This window comes from Polypterus senegalus, chromosome 15, assembly GCF_016835505.1.
Source record: "Polypterus senegalus isolate Bchr_013 chromosome 15, ASM1683550v1, whole genome shotgun sequence".
NCBI lineage: Eukaryota > Metazoa > Chordata > Cladistia > Polypteriformes > Polypteridae > Polypterus > Polypterus senegalus.
In genome coordinates this window covers 18488934-18516443 of record NC_053168.1, presented here as the reverse complement: position 1 = coordinate 18516443, position 27510 = coordinate 18488934, and the positions used below count along the sequence as shown (strand labels likewise).

Below are 27510 nucleotides of genomic sequence, written 5' to 3'. Positions count from 1 at the left end.
GTTAATGCCGAGCTCTACGTTGATAACCTAGATTTTATCCTGTCTCAGACATGCATCATATCTATATATATTTATGTATGAATAAATACCGCCTAACTTGGTTGCATCCAAAATTACATATGCTTGTGTTTTTTTATAAATTACATTTTTGTAACAATCTGACATTTTTGTATACAAAGAAAATTCATTACATGATTTCACCTGGCACCTGGTCATTGTCAACTGTAAATACATTTTTTTTGCCTTTATCGGATATCTTAGGGATCACAACAATCTCAATCTATTGATAGTCCTATTTGAAGTAACAGCAAACGCAGTGTTACTGCTTAAGCAACAGTCTACTGTTATGACTTACACCAAATATCTAGGATCATTTTGTTCAGTTGTAAGAATTTTAACCCATCTGCCTTACAAAGAACAACTTTTTTTCACAAATCTTACAGGTCATAATCAATTTGCTATACAAAACTAAATGAACATGTTTAATTTTTCTTAACCCTCTGGTTATATTTGAACATTTAAAAGACTAGTCTGCATTAAAAAAATTTACTTTTATTATTAATATATTAACATAATATTAATGTTAATATTGTAATATTAAGATATATAATAATTAATATTTTAACACTATTTGCTTTAGTCATCTGTTGCACCCATTGTAATGAATTTCTAAAGACATTTGATTAAAAAAAGGACTGATGGTGTGTAAAATTATACTTTATATTAATACGTGTTTAATCAGCTTCAGAGTTGTAAGTAAAGGATATTCAATGTCAGTATGCTTGCACATGCAAAGAAAACATCTATTATAATTTATCATCTTATTTCAATAACACTAAAACGACACTACGTGACATTAGAAGTAAAAATGTGTGTCCCAACTCTCAAAAGTCTGCTCTCTATCAACGCTTCATTTTTGCTACATAGGAAGAGACATAAAATGATTCTAATTAAACTGAAATATAACCTACTGATAAAAATACTACTGCAAACCTAACCACAATGTCACAACAGAACAAAATAAGTAAATACAGTAAAGATGTTAAACAATAAATGTGAAATTATGTATGATATTAAGAGGACAGAAAAACTGCATACCTATAGATGAACTGAGGTCTAAAGGCTGAAAAGCTATAATGATAATATTCTACCTAAAGTGTCTGCAAAAATCTGCTTTCCTTTCTGCTCATTACAGTCAGCTTCAAATTAGTAATTTTAACTAATATTTATTGTTAGACCTACAGAATTTTTTAATTGTATATTCTGTATGTAATTTAAATTACTTATTTCCTTTTTGCTGCATTTTAAATACTTACTTTTCAAATTCTATTTCTGCTATTTACATGGAAGCATGCAATTTTAAAATGCAACATTGTCACTTTTTTGTTTAAAATGCTATGGTGCTTTGATCCTAGTTTGAATTCCAGCTGAAGCCCCTTTCATACTGCAGCTTAGGTGGGTTTCATTTGGGTACTGAGGTTTAATTCCCCAGTAAACACTGTACTTGGATAATGAGAGTTCAGAAAGCATATGATATTGCTTAGAATTATTATACATACTTCATTGTCTTTAATGTAAAGCACCTTGGGATAGCTGGACACCAAAAAAAGACGTCACTTACCAATTTGTTAGGATACCGCAATACCACAGGCTGCACGGGAACTGCAGGAATAAATGCACCTTAAGAAAAAAACAAGCAGGTACAAGTTATTTTAAAATACAAGGCAGAGTAAATTTAAGCAAGATGTGTCAACTTGACCAACAGAAAGAACAGTTAATGACACGATTTTCAGGAGAAAAGGCCATCCTAAAAAAAAAAAATAATAATTACTGCTTTTTGTTGAAGACATTAAACACTATCAGAAACAATTTATATTGTCATTTATATTTTATATATTGAAAAGAATTAAAGTTCTAAGAAGCTATTTTTCAAATAAGAATTGTTGAAATGATGTCTGTATTTCCACAAGTAAAAGTATAACCTAAAAACACACATGGTAGACAGAATAATATCTAACATAATTGGTATTAGATGTACTTACAGTTTATTGTAGGATGCCTAACATGGTCATGTTTACCATGATATGAATGTTAAAACTGACTGAATGAATAAGATTATCCATATAGAATGTTAAAACTGACTGAAACCTTCCTTTCTCACTGCTGCCAGTCTCCACTATGGACCCAATATAAGATCTTGTATTATAGTATGTGGTTTACTGTATTAATCCCCCTGAGGGAAAACTGTCTTTTTGTATGACCTTCAGAGGTCAGAACACAGGGTCAGCCACTGTACAGCACCACTGGAGCTATTTCAAGTAGGATGTCTTCTAGCAGTAATGGAATTTGAACTGGCAACCTTAAAGATACCAGCGCAGATCTTTTACCTCAGAGCTACCTATCTCCTTTGCGCATATGGGGTAACATTTAAATTTTTTTTTTGGTAGAGCATTCCTTTAAGCACAGCATTTAATTAATTTACCTATTTGTGGCTGCCCTTTATAACTTTTTGGTTTCATAGTGCTTTAAAATTCAGTGGTAACAATCTTGAAAAAACGTATTCTCTTTGTCATTGGTTTACAGAAAAAAAAAAAAGGATAAGCAATCAAATTTTAATTTCATATACTGCTTTTTCTTACAAGCACCATCATAATACACAGTAATTGCAGTATAGTACAAAAAAGCAATAAAAAATAAATTAAAATAATTTTTCAGTTAAACACAAATAAGGTCTCCATCGCCAGGGTCTAGCCCATCTAGGACTTTCCCACCTATACCTGACACTAAACTGGCATTACACTTGACCCTCACCCCTCATCCTACAGGTGGTGAACCCAGAAGACTGCGTCACATCATTGTTTAGTGCCGAGCCCAGCCAGGTTATATGGGTTGCACGCCAGCAAATGCCACCCCCAATCCCAGCTCTGGGGTAGGTCCCAATAAAAAAATCTTGGGCAGGGTGCATTTTTTTTTAAATTGTACCATCATGAGGGCTGCTGTGAACAGGTCTTTGACTGACCTTTCAGTCCAAACCCATTTACAAGGGAACCTCTACCAGGAGCAAAAGGTGCATAAGCCTCAACATCAGTCAAGGCAACAGCCTAGTGTAAGGAAGTCTGGGCTAGCCTGCTACCACCACAATCCTCACCAGGACAAGCAGTTTTAGAAAATGAGATGAGAGATGAGTCAAAAATTAATCTAAGTATACGATGAAAATAAGCCATTACAATCATACTCAAAACCATAAAAATACAAGCGGTTAATATCTTTCCTTGTGGCTGCATATTATGCACAGGAGCACACCTCTATGACTTAAGAAGAACCCAATCCTGTTTGAGCTCTGTCGTGGAGAACTGCAGGCTGCTATGACTATATTCCTTACAGTATCATACTAGAGAACTCAATCGGTGGTCATGGATGCGCACCACGACTCTGCACAACTTGCTATGGTTAACAAAAAGAAGGCTACTGTATGTCTGAAAATGGCTGGAAAAGACATGTGGTGTCACACTAGTTTTAATGGCAGTGCTAATGTTGGTGGGCCTAATCTGTTTACCAGAAGGAAACCAGGTGAATGGAGGTATGCATGACAGATAAAATCTTAATGCATTAAGTTCCATCCTGGAAATGTTAAAAAAGATAGCAGTCATTGTTTTTAGGTGCATATAAGCATACAAGTACAGTGGCACTTTGTGCTTTACAGAGAGCTGGCTTAAAACTGATAAACCCAACACTGTTTTAATGCTGGACGGATTTCATCTTATTCAGATAGACCCAGTGCAGTTGGAAACAACGACAGGAGGGGGACTGGTGATCTGCATAATGAGGAATAGTGCAAAATGGAGCATAATACAGTTAGAACTATAATTCAGAATTGAAATTCTGGCTGTCGGGATTCATCCATTTTATTTACGCAGGGAAATAAATGACATCATCCTTGTTAATGTTTATATTACTCCCTTTGCAAATGCCACCAACCCCCAAGTTTTCCCTGCAAGTTGGAGGACCTGCTTGCAGGGCTGGATACAGGTTAACGTCATATCCAGGACAGACTCCATTCAAAACTAGTGTGGTGCTGAGGTGTCACCCGTTGCATGACTGCACTCGAGTCCTAATTTGGGATTCTGAGGTGGTTCATTGTGTGGTGGGTGCAGCAATGTGCTGTATTAGTGCATGCTCCCAACCTCTCCCTCTAACTTTCTGCAAAAGGGGACCTAGCAATGGAAATGATTCATTCTAGCAATGGAAATGATTCATTCTATCACTAACACTTTAATGATGGCTCACTCGACCCTGTAGTTATAATATTTGGCAACTTCAACCATGTGACTTTGGAACAAATGATGACAAATTTCTATCAGTTTGTGACTTGTTCCACTCGAAGAAATAAAAAGCTGGACATGCTGTATTCAAATTTTAAAGATACCTTTAAGTGTAATCAACTGTTTCTGTTAGGCAAATCCGACCACAAACTGATTCATCTTATGCCCAGCTACAAGCCCGTTATTAGATGGCATACTTTTACCACCAGGATAGTGAGGAAGTGGAGCCTGGAAGCTGAAATGGCTCTAAATGACTGCTTCCAAATGAGAGACTGGGAAATGAAGTGCGAGTCAAACGAAGACAATACTGAGGAACTCCCTGTCACTGCTTCACAGTCTATATTAACCTCTGTTTTGGCACAGAGGTCCCCATAAAAACAGTGTGTTGCTTTCCAAACAACAAGGATAACTAAGCATATAAAAGTTCTCCTGAATGACAAAAACAGGGCATTCAAATCCGGTAACAAAGAGGCTCTGAAGGATGTACAGTGTGTGCAAAAGAAAAAGCAGAGTAAAGGAAATGGAGCTGAAATACAGGTAGAACACAAACTCAATCAGAACAACAAGAAGGATGTCTGGAATACAGTGGGCATAATTGCTGGACTCAGGCAATCCAGGGCACAGGTGTTAGAAGGGGACGTGGACAAAGCTAAAGCCGTGACACAATCCTTACTACATCAACAACAACTGCCGCGTCACCTGGAATAGCTACTGACAAGTCCAACTCTGACTGACAGTACTGTCTGGACTGTCCATAAATGAAGACCAAGTAAGCAAACAACTGAGGAAGCTACAAATAACAAACGCTGCAGGACGCAGCAAGATGGAGTCAGTCCTCGGGTTCTTATGGCCTGTGCCGAAAAACTTTGTGGTGTCCTCTGTCAGCTGTTCAATCTGTCCTTAAGGCTTCAAAAAAGTGATGCTGCTATGGAAAACATCTGGCATTATTCATTTTGCAAAGAAGGTAGGCGCCTCTTCACCTAAATACTACAGACAAGTGGCACTTATGTCTCATATCATGAGGATCTTTGAGAGACTAGTCCTGGACTATGAGTCCTCATGTTGTAGACTACCTGGACTCACTGCAGGTTGCCTATAAGATAAAGATTGGAGTTGAGCTGGTAAAATCACCTCAAGAGAGGCCCAACGAATCAACAGGCTAATTAAAAGGGGAGGCTTAGTTATAGGATGCACTTTGGACCCCCTGGAAGTAGCAGTGAAGCAGAGAACTAAAACAAAACTGAGTGCTGTTATGAACAGTTCTGCACATCCTTCTTCTGACACACTAACACTGAGGACTTTTAGCCAATAAATTATTTAGCAGAAGTATGTCAAGAAATGAGATAGGGGATCCTTTATACAAACAGCAATACACCAGCATAATGCCTCAATGTGACTGTGACAGCCAAGTCTGAACTTTCCTTTCTTTCGAATTTTTCTTGCTTTATAATAACTCCAGTGTGTGTAATGACCAAAGTGTGTTTGCATTTATTTATTTACATATCTTCTGTAAAGAGCCAAATCTCCCCTTGGAGACAAAGTTAGATAGATAGATCCATCCAGATATTGCATAGTTATGAGAAAAATGGATACTGTTTCTTGAAGCCCTCTGAACTCTTTTATACTGATTTACACTAATCAACAGAATACTTGCATACAATCTACAGGGAGTTGGGAAAGAAAATCACTTAACACTTATGTAAACAAAAGCACACATATCATATAAATAACAGTAATGTGCCTATAAAATTTCTGCATCATTCATCAGAACCACCCCTAAAGGAGTAATTTAGGAAAAATTAATTCAGTAAATTGAATAGTACAGTAAAAGTTAATACTAAATTAAATTCAGAAGTCTAAGAGAAATTAATGAGGACATAAAATGCTTCTTTTTCTTTCGGCTGCTCCCGTTAGGTGTCGCCACAGCGGATCATCTTGTTCCATATCTAACTGAGGACATAAAATGAGATTCCATAATGCCAGGATAATAAACTCTGGAATAAGGAAAATCAAGCTAAACCACTGCATTTTACAAGGAAAAAAAACACTTTACTTTAAATAATAATAATACTTTTGGAATATTGGAAAAACTTAAGTTGTGGAAATTTGAGGAAGAGCTTTTTGCAGATGTTGTACTTTTAACCCTTAATTAAATCCTCTTCACTATAAATTGCACTTTACCATTTTGGCAAGTGATATATTCCTGTGGTTCAGAAAAAAACAACAAATGAGATATTAATGGTATTTTTTAGTAATTTGGCTCTTTAATAGAAGAATAGCTCCAATAAAAACTCAAATACTGACAAGACTAAATTAAATTTATTTTCCAGTGCACTCCATGCCCCATAAGTTACAGTATAAAATTTTGACAAAACACTTTACATTGGAACACAATTTTGGGTGGGAAAGCATATGTACTGTATACGTATCATGTCTGTGAATATTTCGACTTGATACATGATACAACTTATCATGTAACTTCCCTTATCATTTTAAATGCTTTTATAATGTCTTTCATTGCCTCTACTTGCTTAAACAGAAAAGGCTCAGCTTTTTCAATCTTTCTTCCAAGTTCATAGTCTGCAATCTTCACATTTTTTACATGAAGTAAAAACTTAAAACAAAATCCTTCTGATGAATCCTTTACAAATCTCCCTTAACTTCTATTTTTAAGACTAATGTCTTACTGGGTAATTTAACATTCTATTAAATCTTTGTAACTGCTTCTGTAAATTGCCTGTTTTTTTACAGTGAAAAGTTCATTATAACTATTAAATTCTTCTCATAAGCTGTATTTTAAAGTTAGACATGTCTCTCCCTCCGTTTTTGTGTAACATCAATTTCCATTAAGCTTCATATGCCATATCTATGCTCAAGTCTGAATCATGTTCAGGTCCATCTGTAATGATTTTACTAAGTGCATGTTATTCAACCATTCCTCTAAGTTAAGTGTCTTCTGCAGGCTGCTTGTTTAGGCAGATTTTTAATCGAGACCACTTATATATTATCTAAAATTGCTTATCCATTTTATTGTAGACCCAGCACTGATGTGCTCTAAACTTCATTTACCCCTTAAGTCAAAATGTATAAACTCCTGATGGAATATGTAGAGAGTCTACAACAGTACAACTGTCAGCAAGTCATTTTGCCCCACAAAATGAGGATACTGAGTACAATTAGAGTTTACTGAACTCAGACTTTTATCTGTAACAATATTGTTACTGGACATTATCAAACCATACATAATCAAACAAAAGCAAGTCCTGCAGGCCTAGTGCCCATCTGTTTTATCAGTAATTTTATTAGCCATGTTCTCATGTGAACACTCTGTGGGCTGTAAATAAATAAAAGTGTAACGTTTTATTTTATATACTAGCAAGTTATTTTTAAAGCAATTTTACAAATAATATATTGAATAACAAACTTAAAATACATTTACTGAGCTAATTCATTTTTTAAACAATTGACTTTACCATTTTTAATTTCACTCACTATATAATATTCCTATAAAAGTAATCTTCAGGAGAATAGCCTTATGCCACAATGAGGTCAAATTCTTTTTATAGATTCTTTTTGGAGGAATAAGGGGTGTCTCTCAGGAGATTTTACATTTAAAACAAGAGAAAAACACTATGCTGAACACTGCTCTTGCATCACAGCACCACTTCACAAGAACAACTTGATTTTTCCATTTTATTATGTCCTTCTTTTCAGCTGTAGGGCACAAAACAGACATGGAAAAACAAATGAGCTGCTGTGCTACTTACACTGAACACAGGCATGCAATTCTGGTTTTCATCCTATCTAACTGTGTGAAAGGCAAATACTGTAGTCAATTTAATAGGAAAACAGAACAAACATTTAAAAGGTATACAGTACTTCCTTTTGTGGAGTTTGCATTTTCGCATTGTCTTTACATGCTGTTTTCATGTAGTTCCGGTTTCAAACAGTAAACATATGACAGAATATCTCCATTATGAGAATCAATGAATTTTATGTAAAGTTTAAAGACACAAATGGGATTTGAGTGAAGGTATGGAGCAGTGAAGGAGTGTGCAGCATGGAATGCTTTGGACAGATATCCACACATTGTACCTCCCTTCTTCTGCTTATCATTTACATGGAGATAAAAGACTTCTGCCCTATTGTAGTCACCCATTAAAAAAGGAATTCACTCATTTTCCACATATATTTAATATGTAAGTCAGAGTTAAAGAAAGATACTTTAACCGAGACCACAAAAAAGAATAGTTAATACTTATAAGTCCATTATATATTATTTGAAAAGTGCTTATTTGCCAACAGGGGACTGGGCAGTCTCATGGTCTGGAATCCCTACAGATTTTGTTTTTTTCTCCAGTCGTCTGGATTTTTTTTTTTGTTTTTTCTGTCCACCCTGGCCATCGGACCTTACTCTTATTCTATGTTAATTAATGTTGACTTATTTTATTTTTCTTACTGTGTCTTTTATTTTTCTATTCTTCAGTATGTAAAGCACTTTGAGCTAATTTTTGTATGAAAATGTGCTATATAAATAAATGTTATGGTTATTACTTAATTACAATATACACTCCATATTGTTTTTGATGAAATTCAGAGAAAATGTACTTTACACAGATACTCACTCACATCAACTCAAATGAATTCAAAAGCACATGCTGCAACACACATGCCTGTGCCCGAGTTTGACTAATCTTGGGCAGGGTCTGTTTGGACTTGGCATGTTTTCTGTGCATTCACATTGCCTGTCTCTGTAAGTTCTGTCTAAAGAACTAAAAGTCAAAAGGCAACTCATTAATGACCCACTGTGAATGAGTGTGTGTGCCACTTTGAGGTTGGTGTGCCATTCAGATAGCTTTGGACTGTTGCATGTTTGTTCAGAGAAATGTTCATACTCCCTGTGACCTAATAATGAAATTGTGACTTCAGAAAAGCAAATGGATGGACATTAATAGGCTCATTTTACCATTATTTGTCTGCTAAGCAGTTTCAGGTTGCAGTAGCCTTTTGAGAAACCCGTGGTGCTACTGATCATCATGCATTAGTATATATAAAATAACCATTTAAGGAAAGAGGGAGATAATGAAACACATTAGTCTACATTAGAAGTAACAATGTAAAGCTTTTTTACTAAAACAGGCTTCTCCAGTTTCTGCTGCTAGATTTACTTCTTCTGTGAAAGAACATCAAACTGCAGAAACAATACCAGTGCCTCTTACTGATGAGTGGATATTATAGTGAAGGTTTACAAAAATATAAACACTTGAATTTTATGGTTCAATGGGTAGAGGCTGGCCCATGATAGTCCCATACTATATCAAATTCTTGATGATCTGCTCACAGAACAGTAGTCTTACTAAACTGTCATTAAAATACATTTTAATTTCTCATAAGATGAGGTAAGCTAAAACAAGTCCCTTGCAATTTTTACTGCATAAAAGTGGCCCAGTGTTCTATACACTCAACCTTCACCCCTCTTTTTTGTCAATCTCATTTTCACAACAGTTTGCTCTTAGAAACGTGCACTTTGTGACGCAGAATATTGTTAACACTAACCTCTGTAAAATGTCTTTATTACTGCCAAGCTAAAGCTTTTGCCAATGACAATAATATCCAGTTTGATCTCCTAAATGATGTGACTAATGGTTAAAAAACACAGAAACAGAGATCAATCAAGAAAGGAAAGTTTTTAAAATTTCCTCCTCTTCTCACACTTTGCCAATAACAAAGTAAGACTAGTTTTCTTTAATTAGCATACTGCAGCTGTGAATTTGCCCACCTATACATTGCTGGACGAACACAACCCACTGCACAAAACTCTGTTGAGAAGGACACAAGGTTTCTGAAATGGATCATAACAACACAGCAAACAAACCAACAACAAGGAAGCAAAACAAAGGACGGCATCTGTCATTAATATGGCATCATCTACATCTTCATCTTGTAATTGGATTACTATTTAAAAGCAACAGAGAAATGTAAACTAATTACACAAAACCAAACCAGTAAAGACACAAAAGGCATCTAGCATTATAGTGGTGCTAATAGCGTTGCATTATTTGAACTTTAAGGTTTGCAGTGTGTCCCACAACAAAAGCAGTTCTTTTTATAACATATAATGTGAAGCACTGCTTAACTCTCTAGTCCTCCAGCTAAAAATATGTAAGTAAACAATTATAGCATTACTTAATCTTGTAAGTAGCCTTGGATAAAGACAACATCCGACTATTCAAAGATAATGCTCTGTATTTTAAAGTCAGAATGAGCAGATTTTTTTAATGCAAGTACAATATACCTCACTTCAAAAAGAAACACATACTAAAGATAACCAAACAATAAAAAAATATACATATTGAAACCTAACAGTGAGTCAAATAAGGGTGAAGAGATTTCTTCAAATTAAATAGTGAACTATGGAAACTAAAATGCCAAGCTTCTCATTACAAGATAAAGCAGTGCTGATGAGGTTTATACAAAGACAATTTTAATAGTTGACTAGAAAGACCAAATGAAACAAAGTCTGCAAAGAAGCCAAACAAAAACAAGATGCTTATTTGACATTTTTTTCTGAAATTGGCTTCATGACAAACCAAAATCACAAATTTGTCATTTTTGTAACTCCTCTTTAGGAGTCACCTGTCCTCTAAGAAAGATGGCAAAAGAGATAACACACATTAAAACTTTCCTTTTCATTTAAAAGCACATGAAAGAGTTGTAGAATTTGGTGTATACTATCTGATACAGTTTGTCCAAGATTGCATTTTTTGTAGATGGATTCCTTTTCTCTAATAACCTTTTTGGTGTAGACATTTGTTTTACATGGGAAATGTCTAATTTTAACAGATGACTCATTACTCACTACAGAAAGGGCCAACACTCTGAACCAAGGCTATAAGCAACTACACAAAGTAATAGGCTTACACTAATGGCTCCAGAAGCAAGACGGAAATATAATGGTGAGAAACAATGGGTAAAAAGAGACAAAAAGCCAAGAATAATAAAATAAGACAATGGAAACTATTAAGAATAATAAAACAAGCCAATGGAAACTGTCAGAAAAAAAAAAAACCAGAATAACCAGAATAAACAAACCTTGTACATTACTGCATTTAATAAAGTATATTGCGTGAGGCTAATAAGACAACAGCTACATTTACAATATAAAAGCTCACCTGGATCAAATACTATGGGTGGTATTTCAGCAATCATACCACAGTGGACATGAAAAGCCACCAGTCTCACTTAGAGCCCATATAGTTCAGGCTTTTACTTTATGTAGTTTGTTGAGGTGATTACTCTTTAATGATATAGTAGAGGTGAGGGTCATGCTATAATACTGGATGAAAATTATCAAAAGAAGATGCAGGCAAGAAATATGTAACAGAATAAACAAATATGATAAAGAATAATATCAGCGAAGAACCTTCACAAAATCAGTTTCATGAAAAATCTGGTCAGGAGTACTAGTTTATTGTTCTGAAGACACATAAGATATATGATTGATGGTTGTGAAGGGGCTGATGTTAGCTGAAGGATTTACAGTGAAAACATGCCACAGTTAAGAGAGTGTGACTAATCTGCTTTAATATTGCTTGGATCAAAGCATTTTTGTAGGTCATGTACATGTTTGTCATTACATTAAGCATAAAATGCATCAATATTACATTAAGATTTGTGGTTACCTAAAACAAATCTTTCAGTGTTATAGATATATATCATAAGCAAGAGAGCTTTTAAAAGGCATGCTAATCCAGGGTGAAATGAGAATGCATCAAGGTTTTTGTTACATCTTGACAACACTGCAAATAGAACATCTACTTATTTCATTGAGATAATCTGGATTCTGAAAAAGTCTGATTATCCTGATTCTAATGTCCACTGTTTGGGAATATCAGCAATGATGCAGGTTTTCCATTAAGAACATTCATGAAGTTTTGTTCATTGAACATTAGAACAATCTAGACGAGAACAGGCCATTCAGCCCAACAAAGCTCGCCAGTCCTATCCACTTGTTTCCTCCAAGAAAACATCAAGTCGAGTTTTGAAAGTCCCTAACGTCTTACTGTCTACCACACTACTTGGTAGCTTATTCCAAGTGTCTATCGTTCTTTGTGTAAAGAAAAACTTCCTAATGTTTGTGCGAAATTTACCCTTAACAAGTTTCCAACTGTGTCCCCGTGTTCTTGATAAGCTCATTTTAAAATACAAGTCTCGATCCACTGTACTAATTCCCTTCATAATTTTAAACACTTCAATCATGTCACCTCTTAATCTTCTTTTGCTTAAACTGTAAAGGCTCAGCTCTTTTAATCTTTCCTCATAATTCAACCCCTGTAGACCTGGAATCAGCCTAGTCGCTCTTCTCTGGACTTTTTCTAGTGCTGCTATGTCCTTTTTGTAGCCTGGAGACCAAAACTCACCCAGTACTCCAGATGAGGCCTCACCAGTGCATTATAAAGGTTGAGCATAACCTCCTGTTACATGTATTTACATGTAAGACATTCTCAGAGCTGAGAAAGGCAGAAATGGTTCATTTGTAGCAGACAGTTAACAAGAAATTTATGAAATTTATGAAAAAATTTCTTGAAACTAAAAGAAATGTATATTGTTTTGAAATATTATCAGGGGAAGTCTAAAAATATAAATTATATTGTTGAAATAACAGTATTTTATGTTTTAGCAATACCTAATTGGCCTCATTGGAGGAACGGTTAAGTAGGTTTGGAAAAATGGATGGTTATATGAGTGAAATACAAGTCAATGTCTTATGTGATAGAAATAACATTTAATACTAACAATTTAATCAGTGGCTGCTGATTTTTAAAAGTTCAAACAACATCTATCCAGCCAAAATGTTAAGAAAAATAAAACATTTCTAATTAAAAATACATTTAGAACTCAGCATATTCATTGTTCTAGTATGGCTGAGGCACTCTTAACTGGTTCTGGGTTTTAGCTGTGTCCATATTTATTTAAAGAGTACAGTGCAAAATACGTACCAGCCTTAAATGTGATGAGACAAGATCTGTTAGTGCAAGTTCCCTCAGGGAATATCATTATCTAGAAAGAAATAAAGCACAGGTCAATATCTATATCTGGAAGTGTATTATGAAATCAAATATTTGGTTAAATTAATTTACAATACAATTGTTAGCAAACACAAATAAATTACCACAAACAGAGTACTACAATGATTTGCCTTTAACTAAAAAAAAAAAAGTGTGAATTTTAAATGTACAAAACTAGGGTTCTGTCCATTTGGGATTTTAAAATTATGTAAACAGTTTATACAAACGTTACTGTGCATTTTTATTGATCTACACTCCTCCATCTGTGTGCATGTGCATTTCTTTTCTCAAATATAAATTCCTATGAAAAACAATTTTAGCATGCATTTTCTTTATAATCTCTGCTTATAAAGCATTTCTACCATTGAGAGCACAATTAAAATGAATTAATTAGAAAAGGTTCAAGGCAGTTAAATAAGAGATGAAAGAATACACTTAGCTCACTTTTATTAATGTAACACTGCACTTTATTTATCATAGTGTACTTGCACTGAAATTAAGCCAAGTACACAGAAACGTTTACATGTGAGTGAAAATGTTATTAATCCATTTATTATTCATTGCATATACAGTAAATAATTTTATTATATACTGTGCTATACAATTTGAGCTGATGACACAGGTGTTCAATCTATGATCATGTTTTCCTGTCACATAAAACATTAAAAATCTGTAGCTGTTACAGATGAGAGTTTTCAACGAGAACCCCTGACCTGGGAGAGTGAGTGAACATCAGAGAAGCTGATTTGTGTTTTTTTACTTCATAAAATGCAGATTATCATGGCACTGAAAGAGTGGTAATCTGTTGTACATTGAACTTACAAGTAGAAATTTCACCGTACTCTGTACACATGACAAACAATTGCAGCTACAGTTACGGCAATGCATCTAAAATGCTGTGAGCGTGTGCCTTTGGCATGTTGCGGCACTTTTCGTACTGAATACTAAACACAGCTTAAGTTCATGTTTACTACCTGCAGAGCTCCACAAGATAGCCATAAGATATCTATTTACCATATGAAAATAACACAATTACGCCATTAATGAAAAGGTTTCTAAAGAAGCTACACACTTTAACAACAATAAAATGCTGTCAACATGCACGCTAAGTTATTGTATTTGTTTCAGAGAATACAATACTGTTATACAACAAATGTCTAGTGTTTTATTTCTGTGTGCAGGAGTATTTCCTTTACTAACATTGCTTTCAAACTGAAGAGACAAGCTTGTATTGTGGGACATAGAGGAGATCTGCATGAAAGTAACATGGCATACAATCATGGAGTCGATAATATCTGTAGCATAACAACATGTATTTTTTTGTTTATGACAGAGGAAACAGATAACCCATGACAGATGAGGAAGTTTTACAAGTGCCTTCTGAAATAGACTGAGCACCTCCGTATTACACTATAGTTCCAGTTTCAGTTCCAGCTTGACTGATGACAATCTTACTAGAACATATTGCTCCTGCTTCTTTTAAAGTAGCCTTTTTAGATATTTATTAAAGAAATATATTTTGGATCCAAATATTCTTTAAAATTACAGTATGATCCACTTGAGAATAAGCAACCCCACTCAATCTGTGCTGTTTATTCTGCTGGCACAGTCCACATTGAAATATTCATTATATTCAAAAGGAGTAAATGGTCACAAATAAAAAAAAAAAAAACATCACCTGAAAAACGGTGAGGCAATGGTTACAGCCGCTGCCTAATGGCTTCAGGAATTCTGTTTTAAACAGCACTGTCTTTGTGAAATGTGCCTACGATATGTGCTTTATCATCCCAATACTCCAGTCACATTTCAAAGATGTGTGTTTTAGGTTAATGGGCATGTGTCTCAAAAATCTCTAAGTAAAATGTACAACGTATTCTAACCATCTCCCCGATAACTATGGCCAGGCCTTAGAGCTGTTTATGGGAACTGGATTCAAAACTTTTAATACACTGTATAATTTTTGTATTTTCCCATTAGTGTTAACAAAACTGAAACAATTGCATTGACTCCCAAACTCTTCGTTTATCCTTATAGTAACAGATGCATATATTTTTATGATTAGTAAAGACAGAAAACGGCCCTGAACATGCAAACTCTCACCTATAAGGAAACATACAAACTGCTGGTATGTATGTATGTATGTATGCATTCATATTGCTGCCAATAAGTACCCAAGGCCTTTGGCAACCCTACACCGGAAAAAAAATAAATTCAAGAAATGAACAGATACCTAGCTTGTCATGTTTTGTTTCTTTTTCTGCTGTTTATCATGTTTGAAATTGTCGCTTGTGTTGAGTGAATTTACAACCACTAATTAAACTACTGTCACATCATTAGGATGTGTGAGGAAATCAGAGGAGGTGGAGAAAGTTCACACCAGCACAGGAAAAACATGTACACTTCAGAACAACCTTAATGGGGCTGGGAATCCAAGATGGATTCTTTTAATCCTGCCATGAGTGATACAAGTGTGACAGATTATAGTATACAGCACCTTTTCACTTATCATATGGCCAATTCATCCATGACCTGTCAATGATTATTTTTTTTCATAGTGTTCTACAAAAATGTTTTTTAATTTTCTCTCTCCTAGTTCATACTCGGTGCTGACTGGGGCAGTTACAGAAAAAAACTAATTCTACTGTATAAATGTACTTACACCATGAACATGATGTTTATAAAATATAGTATATTATGTTAACAATTTCAGTTTTGGTTATATTAATAAGTTAGGCAAAAGACAATGGAATTAATGCACTATGAGGCAAACATGCTAAGATCACAAAAAGAGATTAAATTAAAAAAATACATGCATTAAAAGAGCAAAAAAACAAAACAAAATTAAACTAAAAAATACCTGAGGCCATTTCCCCTTAGAATGGGCTCGTCTTTTAATCTCTTCCACAGTTTTCTTGCGAGAATCCTGATCAGAACGGGAAACAAACACTGGTCGAATATACTTGATCAGAGCTAGAAAGGAAAACCAAAAGCACAAACTGTAAGAAAATCATAAAGAATTTCATGAGATAAGAAAGATGCTCTTTGGCACTATTATTAAATGTAAATAAATAAAATAAAAACAATGCAATGCAATTGTTTAACCGATTTATAGGGTTACTATCCTGGCATTATTACGAGCAATGCAAGTGCCACCCAGGATGGGGCACCAGATTATCATAATGTACTCAGACATTCACACACCTACACTTACTAATAAAGGGTCAATTTAGCAGTACCCATTAGCCTAACCTGTGTGTCTTGGGATGGAGGAGGAAACCAAAATAAATTTGGGATCGGGATGGTGTTTTAACACATATATGTATTATAGACAGATATAGATCATGCCAATGCCACACAATTTTCAACCTAGTATTTGCACCAAATAACTTTAAAGCCACTTAAATTAAATGAGTCAAACAATGCACATATGTTGCAACATTAGGGTGTATTTGAGGACTTAGTTTGAATGTTAGAGCACAGTCAAACTCATTTTTGTTTATTAAATATTTTTGTAACCGTGTGCCATGTTCAAAAATAAAAGTGAGAACAGAATGCAACTATGTGCTTTAGTAGACTGCATTAAATACATGCAGTTTAACAGCACAGATTCCACAGACAATAGATTCCAATTCAAGTGACTTAAAATGGCCTCAATTGATGTGCTATTGTTAACAAAATTGTTAGTTGTTGATAGTGGAGAGTCTGTGACTAATTGCAGTTCAAATTTCTTAAACATATTTTTGAAAGAGAATTAAAATCTCTGCTGAAAGTTTCAAAGTTAAAGTAGACGCTTTCCCACCACAGGAACTTTTTTTTTTTTTTTTTTTAGAATCCAAGGACTTTTGTAGCATTCTCAGCACAGGGACTCAGGCCATTTGTCATTCCTGGTAGGTAATTCCTGGTAAGTTTTTGAGCTCCTAATCCAGGGTATGCATTATTTGTTCAACAAGGAGCTATCGTTTTTGGGTTGGGATGAAGGGTGCTAGTCAAGTGATGGATTGTGCTGACTGGGTGACGTCAAGCACTGGCGCCATCTTACAAATCTGTTACTCTTTTGGACTTTGGACTTATCGGTGAAGATAGAACGCCACAACACTCTTTGTTGCTGTCTACCTGGTGTGCCGCACCATGCACCACATTAAAGCAATAACCTCTCCCATGAGGTCATGATCACTTCAAAGAATACGGTGTGTGTAGGAGGGGTGGATCCCAAGTGAACTCCAAATTGCATAACACTTCACACTGTATCACTCTTCATAGCCCCCTCCCTGGTGTGATGCACCATGCAATGCATTGAAGCAATATGTTAGAAGGGGGGTGGGTTACCTATGAAGTCCAGAGGTTGGTGAATCAACAATATGGGCAAGCAGGGGGATATTCCTGCCAGCTGCAGAGCATGCCTCATTTTGTAACACGTTACTCTTTTTTACATAAAGGATATCGTTCTTCTTCTGCAGTGGGAACAAAACACAACAAAGTGGCTAGGGACCACAAGTGGCCCAGGATCTACATCAGACAGGAACTCATTGGTTCCTGAAAGCTAAAGTCCCTGCTTGTGGGAAAGGGCCTGTTGATGACTGCTACTGATTGCTGTGGACCATGATGGAGTGCAGGTGAGGAGCTTTGCTGATTAATTACAGTTTCACAGAAATACTAAGTAATTATAATGTGAAGATATTGTAGCCACGGCATTGTTTTCAGTATAAGGGCTAGTTTATACTTCACGCTCAGAACGTGTACGCGCCCGCATCATGGCTGCCACGTGTTCCCAGCGTTCATTTGATGCGTCCTCTGAGCAGGTCCTCAGAAATTAACACGACGCGTGCGCGAGTTGCAGTACCAGCAAAAAGTCGGGGGGCGCAGTGTGCTAAAAGTTGGAACGTGACGTCAGAGTCCCTGTTTACTATCTACATGTGACAGAAAGCCGCTTTGAGGATCCTACGAGATCGGTGTGCACACTTCGATGTTTAATGAATGGTTCGATGTGGTGAAGCAAAATGCCAACATACAGATGCATTCGTGGTGCTTTTATATTCAAGTGTCGCATATTCCCGATCGTAATGACACGATACATTTTAAAAGTCTCACATACTGTCTTCTGTACCGTCTAGGGCTTTCTCCGGTCCTGACAGCAGTTGATCACCAGCAATAGATCAATACACTGAGCACATTAAATGTACGATATTCCAACTCTCTGCATATTTAGAATCCTTAGATTTATACTTGATATCACTTTCATGATGAAATGCATTAAAGTATGTATTTTACATTTTACAGATAAATCAGTAATTTAGTTTAAATAATGAATACTGTTAATAATTACACACATGGGGGTGACACGGTGGCGGAGCGTTAGCGCTGCTGCCTTGCAGGGAGTCACGTCGCTGATATTCCCTGCCTGGAGTTTACATGTTTTCCTGCTGGGTTTTCTCAGTATGCTCTGGTTTCCTTCCAAAGATATGCAGATTTGGTGACACTAAAATAATGCTAGTGAATGTGAGTACTTATATTCACCTTGCAATGAGCTGATGCCTCGTCCAGGGATTGTTTCTGCCTCATGCCCAATGCTAGCTGAAATGGACAAATACGTGGACTGATGGATTTAATGATTAAACATCCTTTTCAGAGATATAGGCACTGCTCATCACTTGTCCAATACAGTCCCCACAGTGAAGCATGGCGGTGGCAGCATCATGCTGTTGTGGGGGTGTTTTTCAGCTTCAGGGACAGGACGACTGGTTGCAAATAAGGGAAAGATGAATGCGGCCAAGTACAGGAATATCCTGGACACAAACCTTCTCCAGAGTGCTAAGGACCTCAGACTGGGCCGAAGGTTTACCTTCCAAGAAGACAATGACCCTAAGCACACAGTTAAAATAACAAAGGAGAGGCTTCACAACAACTTTGTGACTGTTCTTGAATGGCCCAGCCAGAGCCCTGACTTAAACCCAATTGTGCATCTCTGGAGAGACCTAAAAATGGCTGTCCACCAACGTTTACCATCCAACCTGACAGAACTGGAGAGGATCTGCAAGGAGGAATGGCAGAGGATCCCCAAATCCAGGTGTTAAAAACTTGTTGCATCTTTCCCAAGAAGACTCATGGCTGTATTAGCTCAAAAGGGTGCTTCTACTAAATACTGAGCAAACGGTCTGAATACTTAGGACCATGTGATATTTCAGTTTTTCTTTTTTAATAAATCTGCAACAATTTCAAAAATTCCTTTTTTTGTCTGTCAATATGGGGTGCTGTGTGTACATTAATGAGGAAAAAAATTAATTTAAATGATTTTAGCAAATGGCTGCAATATAACAAAGAGTGAAAAATTGAAGGGGGTCTGAATACTTTCCATACCCACTGTATCTCAATGAAAGCTGAACTTTCTCAACAAATTTGTTTCAATGACAAATATGCCAAATTAAAAAAAAAAAAATTCAGTCCCCTGGGATTCAAGCAGTTTCATGAGGACAGACAGATGGACAGGCAGACAAGATAATGCAGTTGGTACATTTCACAATATATGTGAACACTCCTAAAATGTAATTTAATCCACAGTGCATGCCTAGGAAACTTAACAATTACAGCGGAGTTAAAATAAAAAACATGATAACACAAAGTAAAAACCAAAGACAGTATATACAATTTTTAAATAGCTTTTAAATAGTAATACCGTAGATCCCGGAATACAGGCCGACCCGGTATATTAGCCGAACCCCTTCTCTACCTACTAAATTACATGTATTTGCCGATGACCGGTATTTAAGCCGACCCCCTTCTCCAAGCAAAATTTTCTAAATTTCCTTAAAAGTGTCTCTTCGGGTATATTTATAATGTTTATCGGCGAGAATTTGAGACTGCCAGCATTTTTGATATCTATACTAATAAAAGGCAAAGCCCTCACTCACTCACTCACTCACTCACTGACTCATCACTAATTCTCCAACTTCCCATGTGGGTGGAAGGCTGAAATTTGGCAGGTTCATTCCTTACAGCTTCCTTACAAAAGTTGAGCAGGTTTTATATCGAAATTCTACGCGTAATGGTCATAACTGGAAGCAGTTTTTCCTCCATTTACTGTAATGGAGATGAGCTTCAACGCCGGGGCGGAGTTTCGTGTGACATCATCACGCCTCCCACGTAATCACGCAGTACATAGAAAACCAGGAAGACCTCAAAAAGCGCTGAAGAAAACATGCATTATATAATTGAGAAGGCAGCGAAACAATAAGAAGTGAGCGAGTGACATATACAACCATATTGATGAGTTCTGCTACTTCGGAAACAAAGCACGATGTAAACCTACACTTTAAATTAAGTTCATAGACAGGCTGCCGCTGGCGTTTGTAATTTAGTGCCTGCCCATATAAGGCCGTCCGTCAGCGGCAATCCAATAGCAAACTGCCACGGGTAAATATTCACGGGTGAAGGACTGTGTTTATGGAGAGGAAGATGAGATGGTCAGGGTGGTGTTTGACACAAACTCAGCGAAACTGCGAGAGAAAGTTTTAAGTGCCAGGACTAAGGTAACATTAAATACAGCCATGGACATAGCACGAGATGGCACCAGCACAGCTGGGAACCTTCGATGCATGTACACCGAGTGGCTCACGTGAACTGACGAGTGCACAGATAAAAGCAACAGTTCCAAAGAGCACTGAACAAAAATCGAAATACACAATTGAAAAGGCAGCAAAAATATGAAGCGCCTGATACATAAGCATATTCATAAATCCAGCTACTGCGGAAACAAAGCACACGTGGAAAAAGTCAATGTCCCGCTAAAGGAAGACAGTGTAAAAAACCCGTGCATGCAGTGTGTCAGGTCTCAGATAAAGAAGAAGACGAGCTGTTTATTGATGCAGTAAGAAACGAATCGATGAATGAAACCTGTCATCTTTACAACGATTGACAAACACGGAATGTAACTTGAACACAACACATCCTACAAATACGAACCTGATTGAAAGAAATAATGATAATCAAATCCTTGATGACAGCAACACTCAGTAACACTCACAAAACAAATACTGTATATTGACAGTCATGTTACGTTATTTTTAAAATGTTCCCTTTTCTTTTCTACCTTTTTAACACACTACTTCTCCGCTGCGATACGCGGGTATATATATATGTAATATATATATCCTGATCTACATACTCGAATAATGGATACTTTATTCGCCATCAATGATTGTTTTGGTAAAGCCATACTCAGTGTATTCATTAGATGAACGGTAAAAAGTAAGAGCGAGGGAGGATGACTCATTGAGGCATGCAGGCTGTAGTCTTGCGTCAACTCTATCTGAATTGCGCGATCACATTTGAAAAATATATCTTTTCAAGTTCTATTTAGTCCATATGTGTCAAACTCAAGGGCGCGGGCCACATCCGCCCGGCGTGTAATTATATCCGCCCGAGATCATTTTATATACTGTATTATTGTTATTAATGGCCCGGGTATATGAAGTGCTGGTAACACAATAAACTACAGATCCCATAATGCAGCGCTTCAGCTGCCTTGCCAACACTTACCGCGTTAATCAAGTCTACCTTATGATGCTGCAAGTTATTGCGAAGCTAGAGTTATTGCGCACTGAGTTTGCACGGCGCTTTGGTGACTTTGAAGAACAAAAAAAGTCCGTCTACATGCGGCTCGAACCTTGTGCATGTTTGGTAGCACATATCTGTGTGAGAAGCTCTTCTCAGTGATAAAGACTAACAAAACAGCACACAGGAGTCGCCTCACTGATGAGCACCTGCAATCCATCCTGAGAATCTCCACAACACAGAACCTCACACCAAACAGAAACGAACTTGTGGCCAAAAAGATGCCAGGCGTCCAGCTCTAAAATGACATATGAGCAAAGACAACTGAATGATTTGATTTGTTATTGCACGTAAGAGCGGAGTCAACCGTTTTAACAAACAGCGTATTGCACTGATCTGAAATAGCTGTGTGTGTATATATGTAGATATGTATGTATATGTATATATATGCTTATATATGTGTGTGTGTGTGTATGTATGTATATATATATATATATGTATTTATGTGTATATATGTGTGTGTATGTATGTATGTGTGTGTATATATGTAGATGTATATATGTGTATATGTATAGATATGTATATATATATATGTTTATGTGTGTGTGTGTAAATATATATATATATATATATATATATATATATATATATATATATATATATATATATATATATATATATATATATATGACAACAACACTCATCACTCACAACAGTGACAAAACAATTACATTGACAATCAGGTTACGTTATTTTCAAAATGTTTCCTTTTCTTTTCATTGCTTCTTTAACACACTACTTCTCCGCTGCGAAGCGCGGGTATTTTGCTAGTATAATATAATGTGCATAATTTACCAAAACACCAATAATTTTTCTAATGTACTAACCAAAAAGTTATAAAAAGTGCCAAGCCTACTTCGATTAAGCTAGGAGCATGGTGGCACGCATGGTCGCAGCGGCTCAGGGCTCTCCTTTTCAGTGCACTTTTTTGTTGTTTTTGTACTTTTTTTTTTGTCCTTGTTTGTGCACGATCAGTTTAGCAAACATCCGCTACACCATTCAGAACCTGATAGACATCGGTGTCCAGAGCCAGACATCTGTTTCAAGTGTTTTTCATCACACGCACAACATCCCAGACAACATAGCGAGACCAGCGGGCACTCCGTGGATTGTTGTTGGGTCTAGGAGATGACACAGACGGAGGAGGGAAAGAAAGCAGAAGCGGGGCCGCAGATCCGGCGTTATGCTAAGGCTAAAAAACAACCATACAAGCCCTATACAGAACTTTTTTCTGCACTGAAGGAGCTGCTTTTAATCTCATTGTAGATGCGTATCTATACTAATAAAAGGCAAAGCCCTCACTCACTCACTCACTCACTCACTCACTCACTGACTCATCACTAATTCTCCAACTTCCCGTGTGGGTGGAAGGCTGAAATTTGGCAGGTTCATTCCTTACAGCTTCCTTACAAAAGTTGGGCAGGTTTTATATCGAAATTCTACACGTAATGGTCATAACTGGAAGCAGTTTTCTCCATTTACTGTAATGGAGATGAGCTTCAACGCCGTGGGGGAGTTTCGTGTGACATCATCACGCCTCCCACGTAATCACGCAGCACATAGAAAATCAGGAAGACCTCAAAAAAGCGCTGAAGAAAACATATAATTGAGAAGGCAGCGAAACAATAAGAAGCGAGCGAGTGACATATACAACCATATTGATGAGTTCTGCTACTTCGGAAACAAAGCACGATGTAAACCTACACTTTAAATTAAGTTCATAGACAGGCTGCCGCTGGCGTTTGTAATTTAGTGCCTGCCCATATAAGGCCGTCCGTCAGCGGCAATCCAATAGCAAACTCCACTAAATATTCACGGGTTAAGGACTGTGCTTATGCAGAGGAAGATGAGATGGTCAGGGTGGTGTTTGGCACAAACTCAGCGAAACTGCGAGAGAAAGTTTTAAGTGCCAGGACTAAGGTAACATTAAATAAAGCTATGGACATAGCACGAGATGGCACCAGCACAGCTGGGAACCTTCGATGCAAGTACACCGAGTGGCTCACGTGAACTGACGCAGTGCACAGATAAAAGCAACAGTTCCAAAGAGCTGAACAAAACGAATTACACAATTGAAAAGGCAGCAAAAATATGAAGCGTCTGATAAGCATATTCATAAATGCAGCTACTGTGGAAACAAAGCACACGGTGGAAAAGTCAATGTCCGCTAAAGGAAGACAGTGTAAAAAAACCCGTGCATGCAGTGTGTCAGGTCTCAGATAAAGAAGAAGACGAGCTGTTTATTGATGCAGTAAGAAACGAATCGATGAATGAAACCTGTCATCTTTACAGCGATTGACAAACACGGAATGTAACTTGAACACAACACATCCTACAAATACGAACCTGATTGAAAGAAATAATGATAATCAAATCCTTGATGACAGCAACACTCAGTAACACTCACAAAACAAATACTGTATATTGACAGTCATGTTACGTTATTTTTAAAATGTTCCCTTTTCTTTTCTACCTTTTTAACACACTACTTCTCGCTGCGATACGGGTATATATATATGTATATATATATATATCCCGCTCTACATACTCGAATAATGGATACTTTATTAGCCATCAATGATTGTTTTGGTAAAGCCATACTCAGTGTATTCATTAGATGAACTGTAAAAAAGTAAGAGCGAGGGAGGATGACTCATTGAGGCATGCAGGCTGTAGCGTCAACTCTATCTGAATTGCGCGATCACATTTGAAAAAATATATCTTTTCAAGTTCTATTTAGTCCATATGTGTCAAACTCAAGGGCCGCGGGCCACATCCGCCCGCGTGTAATTATATCCGCCCCGAGATCATTTTATATACTGTATTATTGTTATTAAAGCCGGGTATATGAAGCGCTGGTAACACAATAAACTACAGATCCCATAATGCAGCGCTTCAGCTGCCTTGCGAACACTTACCACGTTAATCAAGTCTACCTTATGATGCTGCAAGTTATTGCGAAGCTACAGTTATTGCGCACTGAGTTTGCACGGCGCTTTGGTGACTTTGAAGAACAAAAAAAGTCCTTCTACATGCGGCTCGAACCTTGTGCATGTTTGGTAGCACATATCTGTGTGAGAAGCTCTTCTCAGTGATAAAGACTAACAAAACAGCACACAGGAGTCGCCTCACTGATGAGCACCTGCAATCCATCCTGAGAATCTCCACAACACAGAACCTCACACCAAACAGAAACGAACTTGTGGCCAAAAAAAGATGCCAGGCGTCCAGCTCTAAAATGACATATGAGCAAAGACAACTGAATGATTTGATTTGTTATTGCACGTAAGAGCAGGAGTCAACCGTTTTAACAAACAGCGTATTGCACTGATACGAAATAGCTGTGTGTGTATATATGTAGATATATATGTATATGTATATATATGCTTATATATGTGTGTGTATGTATGTATATATATATATATATATGTATTTCTGTGTATATATGTGTGTGTATGTATGTATGTGTGTGTATATATGTGTGTGTATATATGTATATATATATATGTTTATGTGTGTGTGTGTAAATATATATATATATATATATATATATATACATATATATATATATATAAATATATATGACAACAACACTCAACACTCACAACAGTGACAAAACAATTACATTGACAATCAGGTTACGTTATTTTCAAAATGTTTCCTTTTCTTTTCATTGCTTCTTAAACACAAATTCCTTCTCCGCTGCGAAGCGCGAGTATTTTGCTATACTATATAAAAGAAAAAGGCAACTTTCCTTTCTTTACACCTTTTTTCCTTTTATCTCAAACCAAAGCCTTTCTCTCTTAACACTGCAGAGGACACAAAACTAATTTTCTTTAAATGCCGGTAAGGCACATTACCAGAGGCACAAATTTGAATGTTCACATAGAAAATGTAATTTCAATGTACCTGTACTTCTTAAAACGTTAATGTTTTACTGTTTAATAACTTATAGACTATAATTTATTATTTTTCCCTTGCACTCAGTGACCAAACCTATACACACACATAGACACATAAAAACATACACACAAGTATATGTATGTGTATATATACACACACACACACACACATACACATGTATATAATTTGTGTGTGTGTATGTATGTGTATGTGTATGTGTGTGTGTGTGTGTGTGTGTGTGTGTGTGTGTGTGTGTATATATATGACAGCAGCAATCCAAGCTGTGAGAAAACAGTAAAAAGGACGCGTGTCAGACGTCGTGGTATATTTTCTGATGCAGCTACGAAAACAACTTCGTGACGCTGCCGCCAAATACACAAAACAATTACTTTGACAATCATGTTACATTATTTTTAAAATGTTTCCTTTTCTTTCTCTTTCCTTCTTTAACACACTACTTCTCCGCTGCCAAGCGGGTATATATATATATATATAGATAGATAGAGAAATATATATATAGATAGATATGAGAACAACACTCATATCAATGACAAAACAATTACATTAACAATCATGTTACGTTAGTTTTAAAATTTTTCCTTTTCTTTTCGTACCTTCTTTAACACACTACTTCTCGCTGGCCTGGTATTCTACTATATATATATAGATAGATAGAGATATATATAGATAGATAGAGATATATATATAGATAGATAGATAGATAGATAGATAGATAGATAGATAGATAGATAGATAGATAGATAGATAGATAGATAGATAGATAGATATGAGAACAACACTCATATCAATGACAAAACAATTACATTAACAATCATGTTACATTATTTTTAAAATTTTTCCTTTTCTTTTTCGTACCTTCTTTAAAACACTACTTCTCCGCTGCGAAGCGCGGGTATTCTGCTATATATATATATAGATAGATAGAGATATATATAGATAGATAGAGATATATAGATAGATAGATAGATAGATAGATATGAGAACAACACTCATATCAATGACAAAACAATTACATTAACAATCATGTTACGTTATTTTTAAAATTTTTCCTTTTCTTTTCGTACCTTCTTTAAAACACTACTTCTCCGCTGCGAAGCGCGGGTATTCTGCTATATATATATATATATAGATAGATAGATAGATAGATAGATAGATAGATAGATAGATAGTTAGAGATATATATATAGATAGATAGATAGAGGTATATATATATAGATAGATAGAGATATATATATAGATAGATAGATATATATATATATATATATATATAGATAGATATGAGAACAACATAGATAGATAGATAGATATGAGAACAACACTCATATCAATGACAAAACAATTACATTAACAATCATGTTACGTTATTTTTAAAATTTTTCCTTTTCTTTTTCGTACCTTCTTTAAAACAGTACTTCTCCGCTGCGAAGCGCGGGTATTCTGCTAGTAGTGACAATAAAAGGCATTCTATTCTAGAAACAATTTCATACTCTACTCACCACTTAATTTGACATCTTTGGGCTGCAGTAAGGGAGGAGATATTTCCACACAATGTCCATCTTCGTTTCGATTGCGATCGCTTACTTTTACCT

The 27510-nt window shown here is 36.2% G+C and overlaps 1 protein-coding gene across 1 annotated transcript in view; it reads right to left on the bottom strand.

The window, feature by feature from the left end:
• The window catches only part of LOC120516105 (lysophosphatidylcholine acyltransferase 1), a 167036-nt gene that overhangs the window by 31940 nt on the left and 107586 nt on the right, over positions 1-27510 (bottom strand). The window contains exons 4-6 of the mRNA XM_039737568.1: positions 16248-16360; positions 13322-13382; positions 1622-1680 (exon numbers count right to left, since the gene is read on the bottom strand). Coding sequence (XP_039593502.1) covers positions 1622-1680; positions 13322-13382; positions 16248-16360 — 233 coding nt within the window. The remainder of the gene's footprint in view (positions 1-1621; positions 1681-13321; positions 13383-16247; positions 16361-27510) is intronic.